The sequence below is a fragment of the Balaenoptera borealis genome (assembly GCF_965194805.1).
Source record: "Balaenoptera borealis genome assembly, chromosome: 5".
In the NCBI taxonomy this organism is placed as follows: Eukaryota; Metazoa; Chordata; class Mammalia; order Artiodactyla; family Balaenopteridae; genus Balaenoptera; species Balaenoptera borealis.
The window spans coordinates 117,291,828-117,314,604 of record NC_138862.1 but is presented as its reverse complement, the minus strand read 5'-3'; the positions used below and the strand labels follow the sequence as shown (position 1 = coordinate 117,314,604).

General features: G+C 39.0%; 2 protein-coding genes across 8 annotated transcripts in view; one reads left to right on the top strand and one right to left on the bottom strand.

Annotated features, from left to right (window-relative positions):
* Positions 1 to 22,777, top strand: part of HPS3 (HPS3 biogenesis of lysosomal organelles complex 2 subunit 1) — a 51,810-nt gene that overhangs the window by 27,102 nt on the left and 1,931 nt on the right. For 2 of the 7 annotated variants that reach the window (XM_082394333.1, XM_082394329.1), the window contains exons 6-16: positions 3,342 to 3,423; positions 5,866 to 6,020; positions 7,454 to 7,562; positions 10,155 to 10,336; positions 11,192 to 11,372; positions 12,299 to 12,532; positions 13,524 to 13,709; positions 14,052 to 14,240; positions 15,320 to 15,427; positions 19,749 to 19,955; positions 20,557 to 20,647. In XM_082394333.1, the coding sequence (XP_082250459.1) occupies positions 3,342 to 3,423; positions 5,866 to 6,020; positions 7,454 to 7,562; positions 10,155 to 10,336; positions 11,192 to 11,372; positions 12,299 to 12,532; positions 13,524 to 13,709; positions 14,052 to 14,240; positions 15,320 to 15,427; positions 19,749 to 19,955; positions 20,557 to 20,647 (1,724 nt within the window). Of the gene's footprint in view, positions 1 to 3,341; positions 3,424 to 5,865; positions 6,021 to 7,453; positions 7,563 to 10,154; positions 10,337 to 11,191; positions 11,373 to 12,298; positions 12,533 to 13,523; positions 13,710 to 14,051; positions 14,241 to 15,319; positions 15,428 to 19,748; positions 19,956 to 20,552; positions 20,648 to 22,777 lie in introns of those variants that run through there. The other 5 variants (XR_014245272.1, XR_014245273.1, XM_082394330.1 and 2 more) reach the window with 5 other exon arrangements.
* The window catches only part of LOC309629856 (ceruloplasmin), a 70,082-nt gene continuing 61,353 nt past the window's right edge, over positions 14,049 to 22,777 (bottom strand). Inside the window, exons 19-20 of the mRNA XM_082394326.1 lie at positions 18,290 to 18,394; positions 14,049 to 14,237 (exon numbers count right to left, since the gene is read on the bottom strand). Coding sequence (XP_082250452.1) covers positions 18,291 to 18,394 — 104 coding nt within the window. The 3' untranslated portion in view covers positions 14,049 to 14,237; position 18,290. The remainder of the gene's footprint in view (positions 14,238 to 18,289; positions 18,395 to 22,777) is intronic.

Sequence of the window (22,777 nt, the reverse complement as noted above, 5' to 3'; positions counted from 1 at the left end):
ACGAACAGTGTGGAGGTAGCTAGTCTTTTTAATTTCAAAAGTGTTGTGTAGTTATGTCCTTTAAATGTAAAGGAGCTGAAACAGAGGGAAATGGGGAAAACAGTGCTTGAGAGAGAGCTCAGGGCTTTGGAAATTAAGGAATTTTTTGAGATTTTGACCAAAGAAAGGGATGTGAATAGAGCATTGCTTTAGGAAAATGAGTGGTGGCCACTGTGGAGGATGGTTTGAACATAGATAATGAGCTATTGGGATGGTTCAGTAAGGACAATGAGGGATTGCATTTGGGCAGGGCAGTAGCAGTGAGAAGAGAAGAAAGCATGGATGGGAGAGAATTACAAGACTTGATGTCTAGTGGGATACTGGGAATGGAGAAGACATGAGAAAACCCACCAGTTTTGAGCCTGCTTTTATGAAAGAATGGAGGCTGCTATGGCATGGGGTGAAAGAAAAGTTTGGTTTAGACACTGGAGTTTGAGGTGCTTAGGGAATACCAAGAGGAAATGTTGATAGGTTTTTGGACACATAGGACTGAAGATTAGGGAAAAGGGAAAGCTGAGATATTTTTATTACCAACAAAAAAGAGCTCATTATCAAAGTAGTGATCATGACCCCAAGAATGTGTAGACAGAGAAAAGTAGTTGGAGAACTAAACTGGTGAAAGTCACGTTTAGAAAGCAAGGGGAAAAAGAGAAGGGTCTGTAAAGATGCTGAAGAATCCAGAAAACTATAGCTTCTCAGAAACCAAGGAAAAATTAGAGGGAGAAAGAAGGAAGAAAATATTTATTTCTGCCCCCAAATATTTATACAACAGACTATCTTTTATCCATCTGATTGCATAAATGTACAGGACACTGAGAATTTAGTGAGTGGACCCTCTAAATGCCCCTCCACCCAAAGTATAAGTCATGAACTAGTTTGGAATGTAGAGTCCCGAAAACATAGTATAGTGAGGGCTTGAAGAGACTTAAAATCTGTGGGTTTTGCCTGCTTCCAGGTGGGAAATTATTGAAGCTTTTCTTAATATTAGCACCAAAAAATACTCTGACATCATTAACCTGACTATGGAAGCATTAGACATTAGAATAGCAGTTGTTATATGTAAATTCAGATTCTTAATAAAGATTCCCCACCCCTATATTTAAAATCCTATATTGTTGAACTAATTTTTACATATTTTTATTTTACCCAATAGATATGTATTTTAGAAATATCTTGATCCATAAGTTTGTCTTGAAAAGTTTCTTGAATAGTGATATGTTTATATACCCTAAAAAAAAAGCAATAAAATATTTTTTAAAAGACTCTAAGAACAATATAAAATCATGTAATAAAATGTCATCCTTGTAGACATACATGAATCGGAAGGCCTCCCATAATCTGCCCTCTCAGAGTCAACCTTGTCAACGCTTGGTCTATATTCATCCAACTTTTTTTTTAAAAAGAATACATACACAACTATGGTTTGTTTTTTACAGAAGTGGATCGTATGATGTCCACTTTTCAGCAACTTGCTGCTTCGCTTAGCAGCGTATCCTGGTCGTCTTTCCAGGCCAGCACACTTCAGTTCACTTTGTTCTTCTCTTATACTGCTGCTTAGTATTCCAGCGATAGCTAATAGCTGGATTGATGTTGCTGGAGGTGAGTCGGAGGATGCAGCCTTTTTATCTCTGGAACCTAAAGGTCATCTTTGTGGTCATAGCTACTCTGACCCCACTGCAGGTACTTCTTTTGGTTCCCAGTATCTCAAAGTCCCTTCTGTTCAGTTTCCTTCGTGAGGGCACCCTCTACCCCAGATTTCTAAGCGGTGGGGCTGCCCCCCCAGCTATTGTCATGACTCCAGAGGTCACATCCTAGAGCTCTCTGGACATGGACACAGTTGACAGTGGGCTGAGACCAAAGTGGAAGCCCCAGCAAACAGATGGAGAGTCCCGACTGATGCCTCTACATCGTGCCAAGTCTCGCAGCTGTGAAAATGTCAGAACGATTCTCTTGTTAAAGAAGTATTTCTTCTATTTTAAGATTATTGTTAGATTTGCTTTAGTCCTTCATTTTTTTATTTCAATAGAATTCATTTGTACTTCTCTCACTTTCAGATTTTTAAAAAAATTTTATTTATTTATTTACTTATTTTGCTACGTTGGGTCTTTGTTGCTGCACACGGGCTTTCTCTAGTTGTAGTGAGCAGGGGCTACTCTTTGTTGCGGTGCGCGGGCTTCTCATGGCCGTGGCTTCTCTTGTTGCGGAGCACAGGCTCTAGGCGCATGGGCTTCAGTAGTTGTGGCTCGTGGGCTCAGTAGTTGTGGTGCACGGGCTTAGTTGCGTGTGGGATCTTCCCGGACCAGGGCTTGAACCCGTGTCCCCTGCATTGGCAGGCGGATTCTTAACCACTGCGCCACCCGGGAAGCCCTCTGATTTGTTTTTTTGTTTGTTTTTGTTTTTTATTTTATTTTATTTATTTTATTTTTTTATTTTTTTTTAATTTTTATTTATTTTTTGATTTGTTTTTAAAAATCATTCCTGGGAACCCATGACAAGATGGGTTTCGTAACAATCTCTAAGTTAACCATTGATGGTTTTCAGTGTCATTGTTGGAGGGTTGACTTGTGAGTCTCCAAGCACTAACTGTGGGGTGTCCAGGTTGCTTTGCTGTGCAGACATAGCCTGGGGTTGTCGAAAGAGCTGGAGGAGTGTGAAGAGTGAGGAGACCTGGGGTCTAATTTAACTCCGTTCTCCAGAGAGGACTTGGACCAATCATGTACCTTGCAGGCCCTAATCTTTAAAAACAAGCTGCTGGACTAGGTAATTCTGAAGTTTCCTTCAGGCAGTCTCTGATTTTCTCTTCTACCGTTGGATTGGGTTTGCATAATCTAAGTCTGTTTCCCAGAATAATCCAGGCTCCATCTCATCCTGAGATAATAATCAGTAAACTTGGGTTCTAACCTCGGCTTTAATAGTCACCTCTCTGTACTTTGGGCAGATCCCAGGGGCATCATTTTGTCTATAAGATGAGGGTATTGACCCAGATCCATGGTTCTTAACTAGGAGTGTACGTCACACGAGGAGCTTTGTAGAAATATACGTGTCTAGATTCAGCCCCTAAGAGATTATGATTTGGGTCGGAGTGAGGTGGGGACCAGTCACGTATTTAAAAAGACACTCCATAGGGTTTCTGAGGCACTCTCCTTGTGAAGAAGTAGCCTAACTTGTCAACATTTGACAGATACTTGGGTCTTCCCCCCCCCCCCCCGCCATTGCTCTGTGCTCCTGTGAAATCTTCCCAACAGTGGGCACATTGGTTCCTGGCCTCCACTTTGTTCAGTGGCATCTCTCCTCTTCCTCAGTAACAACCTGCAGTGTTACACAGTGCGGTGCAGTGCGGCGGCCGCTCGGGAGGAGGACCCGTATGTGGACACCACCCTGAAGGTTAGAGCTGGCTTATGACAGTGCAACCTGAAGATCACAGTATGAGTGCTTGCAAATTTGCTCTTTGTGTCTAAGCTTGGCAAACATTAAAGTCTTGTTTTTTCAGTTAGAATGTTGGAATGTAAAATGACACGCATTTTGCGATTCGTGGTTTAGATGGTAATTTTTAAGATTACTTTGAAAACGTTTTACTCAGAATTTAGATATAATGCATAGTTTTAAAAATTTGGTAAAGAATATACATATAGTGCAACTTCAGAGAGAGCACTTCACAACTATGGTATACTACAATTTTATTCATTTAATAGAAGTATTGGTGGCAATTGTATAGAGCTGTTAACAAAACAGTACAGAAATCAGTATATTCAAGAGCACAAAAGTGAATACAGCGCATTCAGATGATTTATTTATACTGTTATCAGATATGCCTTTAATTCTTTAATCGTTTTACAAAGCCTTCCACAACTTTTCTGTAGTTCTGTAGTTTTGATCTAGTGTAAATGGATATTCTAGATCAGTAACCTCGTTTTTAGTGAGTAGTAATACGCTTAGTCTCTGAAAAGCTCTTGACCGCCAAATAAACAGAGGCAGTTTTATGATGAAATTCTCTATTTTCTGACCTTGAATTTCTGTTCTCAGAAATCATTTGCATCATATTCCTCATGTGCAGTTTTACCTCTGGAGCATAAGCTATTTGAATGGGTGTTTGCTGTGCATATCTGTGCTGTAGGGAACCCCCAAGTTATGATGGCCTCTATTTCACATGTTAACGTCCATCTGGCAGCTGGAACGCCTTTTTCTGGAAAAATGAGTGTTCAGTGATGATGGTGTGTAGTACTTAATGTGTCTGAGGCACTCTTCCATTACCCCTGTCACCCAAATTGTGATATGCACTGGCGTTTTCTGGAAATTGTGTCTGAGTTCTTTTTTGCTATGGGCTGCCTATCGCTTTCTGCTGCTGACCAGGCTTACTGCCTACCTTCAGCCTCTTGGGAAATCAGAATCATAGCTTTCCCATGCCTTTCTGTCTGTGTTTAAGATATACACATAGCCTTTTCAGGAGATTATTTTAAAAATAAATGTTATGTCCCTAGTAAGAATGGAAAGGTGACAGATTCTTTGTCTCTTGCTTCCTCTCTCCCCACCCCATCTTGCCTTGTTTTTTGTTTTAAACCTCAGAGAGACATAGGCTTGTGTAGGTAGTGATGGTGGAGTGAGGGGTACATAACAGATTGAGGTAGGATCAATCTGCATTTGGAAATAAATCTCAGTTCTAGGCCTTATCAGAGTCTCATAAAACCAGAGGGAAGGAACACAGAAGAAAGGAAGGTAGAAAAGAGGGGAGATGGGCAGCTGGTGGGGAACGCTGCCCCTGAGGCCAGTCCTCCTGAAGGTGGCAGAGGGAAGGTCGGTGATGATCACACCTCCCGGCTCCCCCTTCCCTGCGATTCCACCATTCTGAAATCCTAGATGCCCCTGAATGAGCACACCATCATTTTGCTCCCTTGCTGACTCAGGCTTTGGGAGCTGCGGTGTCTGAGAAAGGTTTCACAACCTCAGAGTCGGGACCAGAGTACACGCGATCTTCATATCCCTTTCCTCTGAGATTCTGGCTCAGCATCACCAAGGCCAGCCTAGCTATTCTTAGGAATGTAAACAATAGATGGAGGTTTTCCCCCATGTGCTTTGTACAAAAGGGACAATGAAGATGACCTCAGAATCAAAACAGCATTAATGGAGGAGTGGGGAAGGCCTGGCAACACCATTTTGTGAGTCGCAGAAAGAGCTCTTCCCTTATCTTTCGTATCCATTCTACATGAGTGAATGGTCCCTTGTAAGGACAGGAGCCTGGCTCCTGGTCCAGGATTTCCTCCAGTTTGCCTGACACACCCCAGCCTGTTGGCTGTTCCAGGCAGTGTTCACATCTACAGAGCTAACAAGAGGCCATCGGAACATGAGAGTGTTTCTTTCGTACACACGCATCCACTAAGAAACCATTTCATGTACTCTACCTGAAGTACAATGTCCTTTTACAGTGTCTCATTTTGTCTAAAGAGGCCACTCGAACGTACCCTGAGCCAAACCACTGTGAGTGGGGAATTTCCTGGGTGGCAGGTAATCAGCCCAGGGCTGGGCTCCTGGAAGGTCTCTGTAAGGCAGAGAGTTCCCGCAGCTTTGAGGGGCCTCAGGTGTACCCACTCTCTGCATTCCTTAAATCAAAGTCAACAGATACTAAGTAGCTCTTTGGCAGACACATGGATGAGATAGTTGGTTAAATAGTTTAGATAGGATAACCTCTTACTCTGATAAGAACTGGAATTTGAATTATTTGTGGGGAGAGTGAGGGGGAAGGAGACATTGTATCAAATAGATTGATTTTTGAAGATTAAAGTTCATGCACTTTATTCCTTGGCTAAATTTCCGATTTTTTTTCCTTATTAGGCTTGCCCACCTGTCAGTATGGATGTCTGCGCTTTAAGAATACAGCTTTTCATAGGCTTGAAAGCCATCTGTCACTTTAAAAACCACGTTATACTTCTGACCAAGGCAGACCCTGAAACAATTCCAGAGAGAAAAGAGTCACCCAAGAGGCTTCTGTAAGCATCCCCTCAACCCCAGACATTCCTGCGAAAGTTTCTGGAATGAATTGTTACTGCTATATTTTGCATACATCTTTGTTGATATTTTTTTAAATAAAAGCTTTGAATGATCAGATAGCTTTTCTAGGCGTTCTTTTTCCAGAGTAAGAAAAGAAGTTTCTAATGGTCTCTAGAATATCCTTTATAATTGACCTTGAACTTTTAGAAGAAGATAAAGTATGAAATTAGTTCAGTAAATATCTGTGGTGTTTTAGATAAGAAGTTAAAGGGCATGCCTTTTTGTGTAATTAACAAGTAAGACAGAGCCTCTTATGCTGATCCAAATGACAAGGCTCTTTATTATTTTTCTTCTTTGGCCTTTAAGTGGCTACATTTTTATCCAAAGATTATTTTCTGGTATTTCAATGAAAAAGAAATTAACAGTGCATTTCTTACCTTAAAGCACATTCATGATGTATAGATTATGTGTTAATCTACCTTAGAGTAAAAGTGCATTATTCTAATCTCAGGTTGACACTTCGGTTTTCTGCTTTCACATTGTTTGGAATAGAATGCTTAATTCCAGAGCAGTTATGCTTCTGAAATTCGATGTTTTCTATACTGTGAACTTAGTGGTAGGGAATGCAATCTAATTTGAACATTCCCCTATGGAAAATTAAGTAGGAAAGAAATCTGTTTGCAGGGGAGGAACACAGATTGTATTTCAAGTCAAACATTGTTTTCCATTTTTAACATAACTTTAAGCTTTTTTGAATTATTTGCGCCTGTGCTTTGTTCCACCAGCAGGAATAACCAGGTTCCCTTGGGTAACTGGTCACTTAGAGTGTGCACAAGGTGGTCTGAGACTGACTGATCCTAAAAGCTTTCTGGCGAGAGGAAAAATAGCTTGTAATCTCACACATTTGACATCTTAAAAGTATTGTATATTTTTAGATGATTTTTTTAAAAATTCTAATTTATTTGAAAATTCATTTGGTCTAGGGTCTGCATTTTTAAAAGATTGCATACTACAGAAAATGCATCATATAGTGAAAGCAAGAGATAATATAGTGCTTCCAGCTGATGTTCAGTTCCGTCTTTTACATTTTCCCAGCAGCCCTGGCCTCATGAAGGCCATATCCAAGTCTTTCTTCCTTTTGAGGGGTCTTGCCTGTTCTGTGAACTTATTGCCTATTTAACAATACTTGTGGAATGAATTGGAAGTGCTTGGTTTATCAGTCCATGAGACTGCAGTATGTTAAATGCTGTTAGGCCTATGTAGCATTGTGCACTAATGTTCTCTAAAAATCGACTGTGTAGTTAATCAACAAAGAAAATACTAAATGAAAATGATATCATAGTTACAATATTTTAGGTGTCTGATATTTACCATTTAAAATTCCCGTGTATTAATAATGTCTTATAATTCTTGTCCTTTGTTTTGCTTTTAGTTCTAGAAAAGGTACCAGTGTTAATCTCAAAACACCTCCTGTAGCTGAGGCTGGGTGGAATTTGTATATTGTGAATACGATCTCACCAGTGCAACTGTACAAAGAAATGGTACTCCTTTCAGACTTCTAATTCTGATTTGTAGAAATTTTTAGAGTCTAACTGATGACTAGAAATTGATTCTAATTATCGTACATTCAGAATGCCACAGCCAACCAGCTTCCAGGCTCTGTCTGACAGTGGAGTGTATATCTTCACCTTCTTGTTTTCACAGCTCCTGATATTTGAGGAGCCAGGAGAAATTCCCTTCACTAAAATAAGACTCCCTTGTTCATACCCATTCTCCTATGAGAATTGATTAGCCAGTCTAAACATAAGTAGCCTTTGACCTTTACTTTGAACCCTAGCAAAGAGAACCATGAAATGGAGCCGAAAGAAATCCTAGATCATATGTCCCTGTCTCACGCTTCTTTGAAATATTAGCAGATAGTCCCAGGGCACTGCAGCACTTGTAGCATTGTCCCATAGGCATCCTTATTCCTCTTCTAAGAGTGACAACTGCCTACTCATCCCTGACAATTTTTATAAACTCTTTATTTTGAAATAATTTCAAACCTACAGAAAAGTTGCAAGAGTAAGAATAGTACAAATAAAACCTGTGTATTCCCCACACAGATTTGCCCATAGCCAACATTATACTCCCTTTGTTTCTCCCTCTCTTTTCTTCTTTTTTGCACTCTTGTACTTTCTAAACGCGCAAGCACGCATGTATATTTTCTCCTGATCCATTGGAAGGTATACTGCATACGTCATAGCCTAAGGCCCCTAAATATTTCAGTGCATGTTTCCTAAGAATTGAGATATTTGCTTATATAACCACAGTGCACACATATGCTTCAGAAAATTTAACAATGACATAATACTTTATCTAGTCTACGGTTCATATTCCAGTTTTGTCAGTTTACTCAATAATGGCCTAGTAGAATCCCCCAGCACCCCCCACCCCAGGTCCAGGATCCAGTCTAGCATCAAGTAATGTATTTACCTGTCATGTCTCTTTAGCCTCCTTTAATCCAGAATATGTTCACAGCCTTTCTTTGTTTTATTTAAAAAAAAATTTTTTTTTTTTTGTTGAAGTATAGTTGACGTACAATATTATAAGTTACAGGTATAAACATAGTGATCCACAGTTTTTAAAGGTTATAATCCATTTGTAGTTATTATAAAATATTGGCTATATTACCTGTGTTGTGCAATATATCCTTGTAGCTTATTTATTTTATATGTAGTAGTTCGTACCTCTTAATCTCCCTCTCTTATCTTCTCTGGTAACCACTAGTTTGTTCTCTGTATCTGTGAGTCTGTGTCTTTTTTGTTTTATTCACTAGCTTGTTGTATTTTTAGATTCCACTCTTTGTTTTATAACAGACAGTTTTGAAAAATATTTCTCCCCCCGCCACCTTTTAAAAATTTATTTTTTCATTTCATATCATTTCTCATGATTAGATTCAGGTTGTATACTCTTCTTCTTGGCCAGAACATTGTGTAGGTGACGTATCTTTCTCAGAGTATCACACTGGGAGGTGCAGAATATTCATTTGCCCTTCACTAGTAATGTTAATTTTGGTCATTGGGTGAAGGTTTTGCCTGATTTGTCCCTGGCATTTTAATGCTGATAATTTTATCAGCTTTGTTCTGTGTTTTCAGTCTTGCTTAATTGAAAGTCTTCGACGTCATCTAGGTGATTTGCCTATTGGAGTCTAAAAATACTGATTGACTCAGATTAGCTAGTGATAATTTTTTTTTAAATTTTATTTATTTTTAGCTGTGTTGGGTCTTCATTGCTGTGCGTGGGCTTTCTCTAGTTGCGGCGAGCAGGGGCTATTCTTCGTTGTGGTGCGCAGACTTCTCATTGCAGTGGCTTCTCTTGTCATGGAGTACGAGCTCTAGGCGCTTGGGCTTCTGTAGTTGCAGCACGCGGGCTCAGTAGTTGCAGCACACGGGCCCTAGACTGCGCAGGCTTCAGTAGTTGCGGCACATGGGCTCAGTAGTTGTGGCTCGCAGGCTCTAGAGCGCAGGCTCAGTAGCTGTGGCCCACGGGCTTAGTTGCTCCAAGGCACTTGGGATCTTCCCGGACCAGGGATTGAACCCATGTCCTCTGCCTTGGCAGGCAGATTCTTAACCACTGCACCACCAGGGAAGTCCTAGCTAGTGATAATTTTTATAAGCCCACTGTGAGTTACAGAAATAGATGTAGCAGAACCTAAATTCACAGACTGAAACTAAGATAAAGGAAGCATACTCAATCTGAATTTGAGAAAGATTTAAATCATAGAACTTAAAAATAAAGTTAAGGTTTTCAGATATGTTCATTAGCCTTATCAAATTGTGATCAAATTATTGCTAAGTTAACAGTATTATTAGTATTACAGTATTAATTGTACCTTCTGTAATGATTAGCACTGTTTAACAAGAGAATATTTACAATCATGTGTGTGTTAAACTGGCTCATAGATCATGGGGGGAAAAGAAAACCACTTCAGCTAGGCCTTATCAGAATGATAAATAACCACTTTTTATTTTTTAGGATTTAATGTGTTCAGATATTGACTTTAGTAACCAACTGGATAGATATTCTTAAGAACTGGGAAACTTTGGGGAGACGTCTTCAGCAACATTAGCTGCTTGCCTTTTTTGTGTTAGGTAGACTACAGTAACACCTACAAGACTGCAAAAACGCAGAGCTGCATCCACCTTCTCAGCGAGGCTCACCTGTTAGTGAGAGCTGCCCTGATGGATGCCAGTCAGCTGGAACCTGGAGAAAAAGCAGAGCTTTTAGAAGCATTTAAAGAAAGCTGTGGGCACCTTGGAGACTGCTACAGCAGGTTGGTGTTGCTACTTGGAAACTTGTCAGAGAAGCCACCCTGAGCTTCAGGTGTGCTTACTAACTTTTCCACCTCTGGCAGTTACCTGACAAATGGGAGGACGCATGAGGGGAGGTGGTTTAGTTATTCATTCATGCCACAGCATTTGTTTAGCACATCCTGTGGGTCAGGTACTGGGCTAAGCTTAGAGAGATGAACATGACCTGTTGCCTGCCTTCAAGGACTTACAGTTTATTAGATGAGCAGTTCGTGAGTCTCCCATCAGTTAATTTAGGAATTTGAAGTTTCTTTTCAGACCTTTGGGCGGGGGTGGGGCATGACCAGTGAACATCCCTGAGACGACCATATTACTGTTAGCTTTAAGGGAGAGATACTAGTTGGACACTCTGTGATTTTAATCTTAGTAGTCAGTGCTTTTATGATGTCACAAAAGGACACTAGGATCAATAGTGATTTCTCTTTTTTAGAATGATCTTTATACTTTTTTTCATATATAATTGTTTCCAAGGCTTACTTGACCCATGGGAGTCATTATAAATTAATAAAAGACTTTTCCTACTTATAAACACCATTATTTTAGAGCCACATTATGAATATTAAAATTCACTTAATGAATTGTTTTTGTTTTTCTTATGAGCAAGCAAAAAGAAGCTACATTAATTAGAATGACTTTGCAGAACAAAACTCCGGAGTTTGTTCCAACTCCTAATGGCCGTAGAAAAGTATTTTGAGATTTATATCTTCTGGAAATCATGATCTGTTTTATTACTAAATGTGTTAGACATCCAAACTTAAACATGACAAATCTGAAGTGGTTTTTTTTTTTTTTTTTTTTTTTTACTTCCTTCCCTTTAGGCTTGACACCCAGTATTCCCACCTCGCCTTGCCATACTATAAGATGTCTGGTTTGTCTGTGGCTGAAGTTTTGGCCCGAGTGGACTGGGCAGTAGAGGATGGATCGCAGAAATACGAGAGGGGATTAATCTTTTACATTAATCATTCACTTTATGAAAACCTGGATGAAGAATTAAGTGAAGTGAATACAGTTTTCTATTTAGTTATATCTAATATTTTTAATTTTTCATTTTAGCAATTTATTTTATGTAATTCTGTTGAGAAATCAAGTTCCAAGTATTTTTCATTGGCATTATAGTCTTTTTTTCCTAAAAAAGGTAACTAGTGTGCCCTTTTCTTCATTAATAATACTCAGAATTACAGCTTGGAAAAGAACTTATAATCATCTTCTCATACTTTCTCATTACATAGACAGGGGGGTGTGGTCCACTGTGGTTGAGTGACCTGCCCAATGTGACAGTGGCATGTCTTTAGAAAAATGACATAGAACCTGGGCTTTGCCTGCCGCCTTCTCATCTGCAGCCCTTGTCACAACCCTAGCTGCCCCACTCTCCAGGTGTCCAAAGTTTCCCTTATGAAATCCTGGCCCAGCAACCTTCAGACATTATTAAGGATCATTTTTAGCCCCTCATGTATTTTTAAAGAGTTGAATGCCAATATGCAAAGTTGGGTATTGTGATACCAAGTGTTTTAAGGTTTTAAGAGAAATGAAATTTTCTCTTATAAATATTAAGTATATTTTATACATTAAATATAAGTAAATTTTGTATTAAGCAGTAATTTTCTATAATGGACTTTTGAGTATAATTTAATCCAACATTTGTTTTCTTCTTCTGAACTCTTGTTAAAATTAGAAATGCTGGCCACAACTTGGTATACACTTTCCCTGCTTTTTCTTCATTATAACTCAGCAAAGAGATCACTTTAGGTCATCTCAGCTCTCCCACGCTATCACCATCAACTCTCTTTTTAAATCGAAGCATAGTACTGTAATTTTATCTTAATTGGAATGTTTGTATCTTGGCTTTTTATCCTTTTTTTTTTTGCTGATTTTGTTGCTTTCTATCGGCTGACTGACCTCTTATTTCTCGTTTACGCTCACCAAAGGAATTGGCAGCAAAAGTGGTTCAGATGTTTTATGTCGCTGAGCCGAAGCAACTGCCCCATATTCTCTGTAGTCCTTCTATGAAGAATATTGATCCTTTAACTGCCATAAGCTATTTAAGGAAGCTGGATACTTCTGGATTTTCATCAGTCTTAGTGACGTTGACCAAGGCAGCAATGGCTTTGAAAATGAGAGATCTTGACATGCACAGAAATGAAATGAAAAGCCATTCAGAGGTACGGTGCCCTGCCTGGTATTAACAGCAAGCTAAAATAGGACTCAGTGGTCCTGCGGTGTTTAGTTTTCTTCTGGCTTCTGTGTAGCTCATTTTTTTCTTAGTTGTAATGGAAAATAGACTTAATATTAAAAAGGAAGTGACCCAAAGTGGGAGTGCTTGGGCTTTGGATTTGGCAAATGAAAAAGAAAAATGAAAGATAAATGGCAGCAGTGGGTATCCAAAGAGTTTTCAACTTAGTGTCAGGTATGTTCAGAACACAGTGCTTGGCACTGAAGAGTACACAGGCTCTGCCCTGAGCCGACAGTCTGACCTGGCATGAGGGGGTGGTGTGGTTTGTCCCTGAAAACAGAACAGTGATGTATATTCAAGTACAGCAAGTAAGTTATTAACCTTGAGTCTTAGGAGTCCAGTAGTTGCAGAAATAGCCTGCATTTGAGAAGATCACAAATGACTGTGTGGGAGATTAGGCATTTGAATGGTGTATCAAAGAAAAGGTAGCTTCCCCTTGGAAGAGAGGCCATTTAGGGACATAAGCCAAAAAAGTTAATCACTAGAGGAAGAAATTAAGAAATGACATTAATTGAGCACTTATTATGTCTCAGGTCTAACCAAAAAGAGCAGGAGTGCTTTATTGCTGTACAAATGGCACATTTTATTATGATGAGGAGAGCAAGTCAACACTGAGATGTCCTCTACTTTGAAGAGTAGAATTCTAGAAAGATGAATTTTCTTTTCATAATTTTGAAAAATCCTATATAGACCTAAATTTAAAGCTGTCTACAAAATAGGACATCTTGATGCTTAATTAAGTAATAATAACTTCTACAAAGACAGTTACCAATGATGTCCTTAGAACTTGTCTTTGTAAAGAAAAAATTAAGATTACAATAAATTATTAATGGCTTATCATTGATTCTTGAATTCACTAGCGTGTATTTCCAAGATGAATGCAATGTTTATTCTGTTCCTCAATATTTTTTTATCTGAAGATGAAGTTGGTATGTGGCTTCATTCTGGAACCTCGGCTATTGATTCAACAGAGGAAAGGACAGACTGTTCCAACTGAATTTGCAGTTCACTTGAAGGAGACTCAGCCTGGATTGCTTGTGGCTTCAGTCCTTGGCTTACAGAAGAACAACAAAATTGGAATTGAAGAAGCAGATTCCTTCTTTAAGGTTTGTCACTTTGAAAATGTACTTGTTCTGGATGGCCTGATGAAGTTGGTGGGGGGATGGGGAGCAGAATAAGAGAAGTGAGTTTTCATTTGTTTATTGAAAAATGAAACTTACACATAACCACTTATAAAAGTACAGATTAAAAAAATGTATCTACAAAAATTCCGTTCATGCAACCTGGAGTCTGTTAAAACTGTCTAAATTCGCTTTTGCCACGGCACTAATGCTACTGATAAATTATTAAATACATGGCCCACATGATGGAGTGCTGTTCAGACCAGCTGTAACTTGATCAGTCCTATATTTATCTGAGCTATGGAGGCTTGTCTCACTGTTCTCAAGGTGCTTTGTGGTAAAGATGAAGATACGATTCCTCAGCTCTTAGTAGACTTTTGGGAAGCTCAGCTGGTAGCATGTGTCCCGGATGTGGTACTTCAGGAGCTCTTTTTCAAGCTCACATCACAGTACATCTGGAGATTATCTAAGAGGCAGTCACCTGACACCACACCATTGAGAACATCAGAGGACCTGGTAAGATAATGGAATAGGACAGTGAATTAAACTTTATGTACATTACACATTATGATAATGACCCTTCTTATTTTTTTTTTGTTTTGTTTTTTTGTTTGTTTGTTTTTGTTTTTGTGTGTGTGTGTTTTATGTTTTTGTTAAATTTTTCTTTCTTTCTTTTTATTTTAATTTTTGTTGACCCTTCTTATTTTTAATGGCATAAAATCAGTCGTAATTCGTATTACCGGATATCTTTTTAAAGCAAGAGTTAAAAATACATTTAAAACTTGTCTGTGAGTGAAGTTGCCCACATTTTAAACACTTCTGTATGCTAAAGAGCGCCTTCTACTGCTCCTATATTACTTATACCTACAGTGGTACTTAAGTAGCCAAAGTGTGGGAGAAAGGGCTTTTCCCCAAATCCATCTGTGCTCCCTCAGGCGACAGTCATGAAGTGGAACATGAGAGAAGAGACATCTGCAGACCTCCCTGCTGGGAGAGGAACTGCAGAAGGCTTGTGGGAGAGAGACTTCCTTACCAGACTTGCATTTCCTGTCAGCTGCACAGACAAGAGCTGTTCCGCAGTCTGCAGCAGCCCTAACAACTCTACTCTTATCCTTCCCGTTCCCCCCTGACCCCCGGCAGCCCCTTTGTCCCTCATAGTGACAGAGTGGCTAATGTGGGTTTGCTTGAATAAGGGAGTCTTTATGGGAATTGTCTTGAGAACTTATGGAAGAGATTTTGCCTCTCAAGGAAAGTAGTAGAAATAAAAATTACTTTCAGTATTACTGTTAACTTTTTTTGAGTGTAATTAGCTTAAAGGAAGTATTGCCCTTTTTGTGAGAAAGTGCCTCTTTGCAGTTTTTTGAAAGTTAAAATATTAGGAAATATTTAGTAAGGATTTATTCAGTGAGAAGCAGCAAAACTAAAACTTTTTCCAGGGGAATACATTCTAAGACTTTCTTCCCATTACCAGGAAAATGTATACCTAATTTTGGGACATGGCAGAATGTTAGGGATTGCTCACTGTTTGTGGGATGGATGAAGAAAGTCTTGTTTTGTTGTATTTTTGTTTATGATAAATTTCTTTTACATTTTAGATAAACACCTGTAGTCATTATGGCTTAATCAGTCCGTGGGTTAATGTCTTAATATCATCCGAATCCTTGGCTGATAAAAATTATATGGAAGACCTTTCAAAATTACAGGTAAATAAAAATGCCTCCTTTTCTTATGAATATGCATATTACCATATAGTATAGGACTTAAATTTGGTAAGACCCTGGGTGTCCAGTTAATTTAGAGTGTATAATTCTGGAGACAGAATGTATAGTTAGGCATACTCAAGAGCTCTGGAGGGAATTCCTGCCTCTGCCTGAAACTGCTGACGGGAAGTCTGGTTTTGTTGCCAGTCGGTGAGTGAGCTTCCAAGTCCTGTGACTCTTGCCTCATTCTCAGGATGTGCTTGAAAACACGTTGTGAAATGAAAGTACGGCAAATGTTTCGCGGTGTTTTCATTGACGAGATTCACTTTTATTTTAGTGTTCACTCACGCAGGTTAGGCCTCTAGCCCAAACCAAGCACTACTATCTGTCTTATAGGAAATAGGTCAAAGTAGCTAGCTTATCTGGCTCCTGAAAGGATTTTTTTTAAAGTAAGAAATATGATCAAGAGAATGTAGACCATCCTGCAAGAATTCTGAACGTGAGTGTTTTTGACTGAGAATGAGAAAGAAAGTCCACATTTGACTTGGTGGATTGGGCTGGGCTCAATGTGGATGTGATTTTGTTTAATGTAATCAGTGGCCCAAGGACTGAGTATAATCCCCACATCTGTTGTGTTTGGTCTTCCCAGTGTAGCTGCCAACATATGAAAATTGAGATTTCAAATTCAGAATTTTGAGTTTCAAGTTTCTCTTTGAGAAACTCAGCAGAACTTTCATTCAGCAGTAACCCTGGGCCCTCACTGCCCGAGACCTGAAGGTTGGAGCCACCTACTGGCTCCCCTCCTTGGGCAGTGCTCGTGCTGTCCTGTCTGCCACAGTTCCACCTCCGTGTCTCCCTGGTCCAGATGCTGAGTGTCTGGCATCCATTTTCCTTATACCCAGCCGCCTTCGTGCGTTTTCGTCATCTGGTTTTCGTCATCTGGTTTGGCCTTGTTAAGCTTTGGAGTTTGTAACCCCTGATTTACTCTGGGAACTTAGTGGAAGTGTGGTTATTGCTTATAGAAACCAAAATGTCAAATTGGGGATGGGGTGGCAGGATGTGAAGCTCAAGAGACCATATTGCTTAGTCTTAGCCTCTAGACAGCCTGTGATGTCGCCAGGAATGGAGTTACTTACATTTTTAAAAAAATTGCCAAAGAAGGTTCTTGTTGGTTCTTATCTCTAGTACCCTTATGATACAGAGGCTGCCAAGCACTTAGTCTCAGATTTGTTCATTCCACAAATATTCCTCAATCATGTACTGTAAATGTGATTGATGTACAGCATTGGACAAGGCAGGCAAGACCTTGCCCTCCTATAATGTATGTACTAATTACATATTTAAAATGCTAATTGTAATAAGTGCTATTAAATATCCCCTGATAAATCTTCAAAGCATATTTATAATCTCTGCTTGAAAAAGTATAATTCAGTGATCTTTAGAATCCATTTTAAGGTATTTAAAAAGGGTATCTTGGGACTTCCCTGGTGTCACGGTGGTTAAGAATCTGCCTGCCAATGCACGGGACACAGGTTCGATCCCTGGTCCGGGAAGATCCCACATGCCACGGAGCAACTAAGCCCGTGCGCCACAACTACTGAGCCTGCACTCTAGAGCCCGCGAGCCACAACTACTGAAGCCCGTGCACCTAGAGCCCGTGCTCTGCAACAAGAGAAGCCACTGCAATGAGAAGCCCGCGCACCGCAACAAAGAGTAGCCCTCGCTCGCCGCAACTAGAGAAAGCCCATGCGCAGCAACAAAGACCCAAGGCAGCCAAAAATAAATAATAATAAAATAAATAAATTTGTAAAAAATAAAAATAAATAAATAAAAAGGGTATCTTCTTTCTGGGAATCCTTGCCATTAAAGGATAGAAAGTTTAGTCAGTCTAAACTTTTCTAAATCCTTTTCCTAATTATAACTCTTTCTAAATTATCTGGGGTCAATTAGTCTTAGTCATTAAGAAAAAACTAACTATCAAGAAACAAAAAGATCTCACCTGCTCTTACCTAGAGGAACGGGGGGTCAGTTCAGAATCACTTGGAGAGCTTTTTCAAAATTGCATGACTCCCCTCTACCCACCAACTCACCACCACGATATAAATCTTTGTCTCTTGTTCTTAATCACTGTAATAGTATATTTGTGCAAGAATTAAAAACAATCTATAGATCATCTATGTGTCAAAAAGCCACTATTCAGAACAACACAGTAACTAGTAAATGCCCCGCCTTTTACCAGAATTGTCCTGGTCCCCTCCCCCCGCCTCCTTGCCATCCACCCATCTTAGAGCCACAGGTGTGACTGTGTAGAGAATTCTGTGGGTTCCAGCCCTGCAGTCAGCTGAGCATGAGGGATCTAGATCAGAAAAAAGGAATAAATAGTGCCTGTGTTGGGGGTGGAGAGTCCATTTCCAATATTGAAAAAAAAAAGAACACACTGCTAAGAAGCAGACAACACTAAGAGTATTTTAAAGAGTAGTAGTAACCTGTGGGCCTTTTTTTATCCAGTGATATATGTGTTGTCTGGTGTTTCTTATTTTGAGGGTTTTTGTTTGTTTTGTTTGTTTTGGCCGCCCTGTGTGGCTTTGGGATCTTAGTCCCCCGACCACAGATCGAACCTGCGCCCTCAGCAGTGAAAGTGCGGAGTCCTAACCACTGGACCGCCAAGGAATTCTCTGGTGTTTCTCATTTTTAAACTTCTTGATGATATGGATATAACTACTTAAAAGTTCATGGGTAACCCATTTTGTACCAAGCTTTGACTCATTTCACTTTAACCACCTTATTTCATATTTGCTCTCTTATTGTCAGGAAATTTTTCAGATGAAGGTGAATGTTAAATTTTCAGGAAGGAAAGGGACCAACCTTATTCTCCTAGCCATTCCTTGGTAGATATTTGGAGTAAAATCACGATGCTGACTGTAAATGGATAGTTCATGTTCCATATCCTCCTGTGAGTCTGAGAAGATGCTGTAGTAAAAAGGATACAAGAAGAAGAAAATCAGGATATGAGCATTTCATTTTTATCCAGAAGAAAGGGAAAGCAGAGATTATTTTGGTGGCAGAATCAAAAGTAGTATTTATAGTTTAAATGTTTAAAAGTAAAATATTGTCAAGTTCTGACTACTGAAATAATAGCTGCTCTGTGTCATTCAGGTTGTAGCAAATGGTATTGATACAAATTATTAAGTTCTTAACGATTGCTGTAGTTTTCTTAAATGTTACATTTTATTTTTGATTCTATGTGTAGTGCATGCTTATTATAGAAACCTTGGAAAATACAGGGAAGTGTGAAAAAGAAAAAAAAAGTTGGCTTTGTCCTCCCATTCCAGTGAACTGGTCTCTGTTTCAAATTTCGACGCTCTTCCAAAGGCATTTCTAGATGTGCATGTACCTATGTAGATTTTATAAAACTGATCATGCTCTGAATATAACTTTGTATTGAGATTTTTTACTAATTTTATCGTGAGCATTTTGTCCTTTGTCCTTTGAAAGCAATTTTGATAGCTATAAAATATTCCATCATTTGAATTTATCATAATTTATTTACTCATCCCTTCTTATTTTTTTTGTAAGATATGTGAGATACATCCTTAACTTTTTTTTTTTTAATTTTATTTATTTATTTATTTATTTATGGCTGTGTTGGGTCTTCGTTTCCGTGCGAGGGCTTTCTCTAGTTGCGGCAAGTGGGGGCCACTCTTCATCGCGGTGTGCGGGCCTCTCACTATCGCGGCCTCTCTTGTTGCGGAGCACAGGCTCCAGACGCGCAGGCTCAGTAGTTGTGGCTCACGGGCCTAGTCGCTCCGCGGCATGTGGGATCTTCCCAGACCAGGGCTCGAACCCATGTCCCCTGCATTAGCAGGCAGATTCTCAACCACTGCGCCACCAGGGAAGCCCCATCCCTTCTTATTTAATGTTTAGATTTCTTCTAGTTTTTCAGTATTATAAATATTCTTGAGGTGAACATCATTGGACATAAATCTTGACCACCATGTTGATTATATCTTTAGGATAGAGTCTTAAAGCATTCGCATTAGTTTAAACTTACAGTCTATTCAGAGCAAACACAATCATGTTATTTTAAAAAATCATAGCTTTGTATTAAACAGATTTTTTTTTTCTTTAAACTAGAGGTGTTTTCAAGATTATTTAATACTTTGGTCTAATTAGACTTACTAAGTAAATATATGCACGTGCTCTAAAATTACATTCTTTTTTTTTTTTGGCAAGTGAGATTTATTCTTTTTAAAAACTGTTCTGTATGTTGTGCTTTAGTTTTTTGGGTGCCTCATTCCATAACATTTCACTTTTCTGTTCATAGTCTCTCATATGTGGTCCTTCATTTGACATAGCTTCCATTATTCCATTCTTGGAGCCACTCTCAGAAGACACTGTTGCTGGCCTCAGTGTCCATGTTCTGTGTCGTACGCGTTTGGAAGAGTACGAACGGTGCATAGACAGGCTGTTAGAGAGATGCCCGGAGGCAGTCATCCCATATGCTAATCATGAACTGAAAGAAGAGAATCGGGTATGCTTTTCAGATTACGGTTTTAGGCTTTATCAGTGATAATCAAATGTTAATCTTGTCACCTTATCTGCAAAATGGGGACAAATTATGCCAGTCCAACCTCACAGGGCTGTGTGGGTTAAAAGAGCATATATGTTACATGTTTTGAGTACCATTAGACGCTGTTAAAATTTATGGTGCTTGTATGTTATCTTCACTAAAGGTCTCTTGTTTGGAGATGAAGTAGGCTATTAGCTGAAGATTTGGAAAACATAATAAATGTTGGGAAAATTCTTTGTGGACTATCTGGTCTTTAGAAATTAGAAGAGTTTTTGACTTCAGAACTTTCTTGCTACCTAAGAGATGAAAACAAGACACGTCTATGTTTCTTCTTGAAAATAGCGGTGTACATATGTACAGTGTATATATTATTAGATTTTCAAGTTACAGATCTGACTTTCATGTTCTAGCTTAAGCAGAAGACTGTTCTAACAAAGTCTGTTCCTTAACCAAGATGATGTATTTTTGCCCTGGGCTTCCCTGCACAATCTTTTTCTTCTTGTTGGAAATCTGAATGTAAAATGCATCAAACTTAAAAAGTATTCATTTTTCCCTAAGATAGACTTTGTGGTGGAAAAAACTGCTGCCTGAACTTTGTCAGAGAATAAAATGTGGTGGAGAGAAATATCAACTTTACTTATCATCACTAAAAGGTAAAATAATCTTTTTTGCTTGATTATAAATTGAATTGAGGGTACTCATTTCCATAACTGGCTGAAGCCTTGCTGTCTCTAGTTTTTCATGTGATTCTCAAGTGTGGGGAAGAGGGTCTTCGCATAATCAACTGGAGAGCTTATTTTTAACATTCATGTGTGCTCCCGCCACCACATTTGATATTCATTTATCCCTTTTAGCTCTAGAGCTGATGCTTTTAAGTTAATCTTTCCAAACACTTAACAAATTATCACAGTCAGAGAAACTCACAGCCTCAGTATTTTAAAAATTGGAATAGCCATTAAAGTTCATTTTATATTAATGGTCTGGGTGCTTAATTTACTTCATGTAGGAAATTAAAATTATTATCATTATTAATCATAATTGTAAGCAAGTACTGAGGAATGATAAATTTCTCAAAGATTTAGAAGTGTAGTATGTCTAAATTATGCAGTATTTTACAGCGTAGGTAGTTATTGTTTGAATTTTTATAATTCATAGTCATTTATCAATCTTGATAGCTATATGGTTATCAGTTTCGCTACTCTTGTGTGTTAATATCACCAGTTAATGGTTGGCCTGATGACAAAGGTATGGTTATATTGATACCAGTGTGCATAAAATATTAGAAGTTGACAGTGTTGTAATTGTATTTTCCAGCTGAGGGAATTGACTTTCAAAGTGTTAGGCAAAGCCAAGTGGCCATTGGATGGTGTTTTTCTGGAAATCCCCATTAAGTAAAGTTGTATGTATGTGATTGGGAAGACAAGGAGGGGCCTTTATACTATTTGTCCTACCCATCTCTCTGCGTGATTTTTTAGTTGTCAGAAGGTGGAAGTGTCAGGTGTTTGATTGCCCAGCCCCATCTGCATCAAATTTATCACATAAATTTGAACTGATTATTCTTGTTGGTCGATCACTTTCCGGTGCAGATAGCCCACATCTTCACACCCCGGTAACATCATTATCTTAGTCAAACGACTCTTTCTTCATCCTTTTCTGATCCACACCCACAAACTCATAACTACCCCGTAATCTTTCCTCCAAATGTTCCATTTTTCTGTGTCTTTAATATGTGTGTATTCACACACATGTGCATGTATGTATGTGTGTGGCTTATGGTACTAAATGCTGTGTGTGATTTTACCTTTATTGTAATACCTCCAGAGCTGGTATAGTGTTTTATTCATTTTTCATGTTGCACTTTCCTTGCCAGCAATGTGCTTCTCCATACGGCGTATTCTATAACTATTTATTGATTTGAAGGGAAGACACCTGAATAACCTCAGGTCCGTTTTCATGGGGAGTCCCTCTGTTGGCAGCTGTGGTATACCAAGAAGGGACCAGGATTGGAATTAGGAGAATTGGAACTGAGTTTCAAGTCTGCTACTTACTGAGTATCCTGAAACAAGCCAATTTTTTTAATTGCCTGGGACTAATGGGAGGTTCAGGACTGACTCTAGAGTAAAATGTTAGGCAAAAATTGCAAGATGGTGAGGTTGGAGATGGAGGTCAGGGACTTACATAATATGCTTAGGAGCTTGGATTTCTTACTCTCTAATGCAGTGTTCCTCAACCTTGTCACTGCTGACATCTTGGACCAGATAATTTGTGTGTCAGTGTCCCCTGTGCATTTTAGGATGTTACCAGCATCCCTGGCCTCTACTCACTAAATACACTAAATACCAGTAGCACTTGCCCAGTTAAAACAGAAATGTCTCCAGCCATCACCAAATGTCCCCTGGGGGACAAAACTGTACTAGTTGAGAACTGTTGCACTAATGCAAAGCCATTGAAACTGGGGTTAGTGGTTGACTTCTTTGTTTCAAGGCAGTACTTATGACTGTTTTTGTGACAGTGAGCTGCGCTTATTAATAAAAATTCTAGTACTATAGTAAATTACAAAGTTTAAGAAGTCATTTTAAACTTCACCAGCCAGAAATAACTATTTTCAACATTTGACACGTATTTTCTAGACACACTGGAGGATTTAAAGTACTCTATGGATTTAAGATATTGACCTTGTTCTTGGAGTTGTAACCTGTATTAGCCTTTCACTAGTTGGCGGAAGAGGAGAATAGAGCAGTGGCAAGATTTTTGTTGGCTCTATACCTACTTTACACTGGCCC